The 2,101-nt window shown below is 30.8% G+C and overlaps 1 protein-coding gene across 1 annotated transcript; it reads left to right on the forward strand.

Annotated features, from left to right (window-relative positions):
- Positions 1 to 571: 571 nt before the first annotated feature.
- Positions 572 to 1,738, forward strand: LOC145270733 (uncharacterized). Its single transcript, XM_080126341.1, has one exon. The coding sequence runs from the start codon at positions 594 to 596 to the stop codon at positions 1,557 to 1,559; it is 966 nt and encodes a 321-aa protein (XP_079982467.1). The 5' UTR covers positions 572 to 593; the 3' UTR covers positions 1,560 to 1,738.
- The last annotated feature ends 363 nt before the right edge of the window (positions 1,739 to 2,101 follow it).

Consider the following 2,101-nt stretch of genomic DNA (forward strand, 5'->3'; position numbering starts at 1 on the left):
TCATTGTTATGATTGTATCAATATAAACGATATTCATCATTGTTATGATTGTATCAATATAAACGATATTCATCATAGTTATGATTGTAATTTTTATTAAAAATCGATTAACGTAACGTTAAAATAACAAAAATACTTTTAAGATAAATCACTGAAAAATAAATATTGACAGTAAATAAAAAAAATAATTTCTTTTTTATGTTCCTTTGCAGATGTTCCTGCTTTAACGCTTGCATTAAATGTGAACGATCCAATATTTTCTTTAATACCTGCTACAGAGAAGATCATATAGTTTTGGGGAAAAATTTAAACTTACATCTGTTGCAAAAAAATTGCAAATTCTAATATTCATCAAATTCTCAGAAAAATCTGAATAATTCATAATAAACATCTTGTACATCTTTAACATGCAAAAATATCTCAGATTCTAATATTTCAGAAAAAATCTGTATAATCACTCATAATTATCTTGCAATTCTTATTACACAAAATCATAATTACTTAAACGTACAAGGATACGTTAAATATAAACCATATTTTTGTTCAATTTGTGAATATACATCTACTCAAAAAGACATTTAGTGCGACATATTATGAGTCGTACAAGAGAAAACCCTTCTTGTAGAATATGTGGATTAATTTTTACTAAGAAAACAATTCTAATGCGACATATGATATGCCACGCTGAGGAAACATCATATTCTTGTGAATTGTGTGACTTTGTTTGTCATGATAAACAAAAGTTAGCAAGACATATGGAAACACACAGTGGTGAAAAGCTATATTCTTGTAAACAATGCAAACTTTCTTTTTCTCAAAAGTCTCATTTAGTTACACATATGAGAACACACTCTGGCGAAAGGCCATATTCGTGTGAACAATGTAAACATTCTTTTTCTCAAAAATCAACTTTAGTTAAACATATAAGAACACACACTGGCGAAAAGCCATATTCTTGTAAACAATGTAAACATTCGTTTTCTCATAAATCAAATTTAGTTACACATATGAGAACACACTCTGACGAAAGGCCATATACTTGTGAACAATGTAAACATTCTTTTTCTCAAAAATCAACTTTAGTTAAACATATAAGAACACACACTGGCGAAAAGCCATATTCTTGTAAACAATGTAAAAATTCTTTTTCTCAAAAATCAAGTTTAGTTAGACATATGAAAACACACAGTGGCGAAAAGCCATATTCTTGTGAACAATGTAAACATTCGTTTTCTCATAAATCAAATTTAGTTACACATATGAGAACACACTCTGACGAAAAGCCATATACTTGTGAACAATGTAAACATTCTTTTTCTCAAAAATCAACTTTAGTTAAACATATAAGAACACACACTGGCGAAAAGCCATATTCTTGTGAACAATGTAAATATTCTTTTTCTCAAAAATCAAATTTAGTTAAACATATGAGAATACACACTGGCGAAAAGCCATATTCTTGTGAACAATGTAAACATTCTTTTTCTCATAAATTAAGTTTAGTTAAACATATGAAAACACACACTGGCGATTTGACAAATGTGTTAAATGCACAATAAAAAAGGGGAAAAGACAACACCTGAACATCTACAGATCAACGACAGCCTCATTGACGATTTTGGAGTGGATTCCACATACAAATACCTCGGCATTGAGAAAAACTTAAATGTGGAACACGATAAAATTAGACGTAGGGCAGAACAGGAATATAGTGTACGTCTGAAAAATATCCTCAAATCTGAACTAACCCCTAAAAACAAAATTACGGCTATAAACCAGCTTGCAATACCAATACAGTTTCGGTATTATAGACTGGCTTCAATATAACATAAACAGGCTCGATACCAAGACCAGGAAACAACTATCTCTACATAAGGCGACATACAGAAACCAATGCATGGACAGAATATACGTACCACGAAAAGAAGAGGGCTTAGGCCTTACTGAACTCAACCATGCATATCGAGCCACTATAGTAAGCATGCGCCAATATATAAAAAGTTCAACGGACGTGACAATGGAAATGATTAAAGACCATCATAATCATCTTTCTCAACAAACCTCAATCACAAAGCTTGCTGAAAACTTTGGGGTAGTCATA

Source organism: Euprymna scolopes, chromosome 46, assembly GCF_053919585.1.
Source record: "Euprymna scolopes isolate OS-2025 chromosome 46, ASM5391958v1, whole genome shotgun sequence".
Classification (NCBI taxonomy): domain Eukaryota; kingdom Metazoa; phylum Mollusca; class Cephalopoda; order Sepiida; family Sepiolidae; genus Euprymna; species Euprymna scolopes.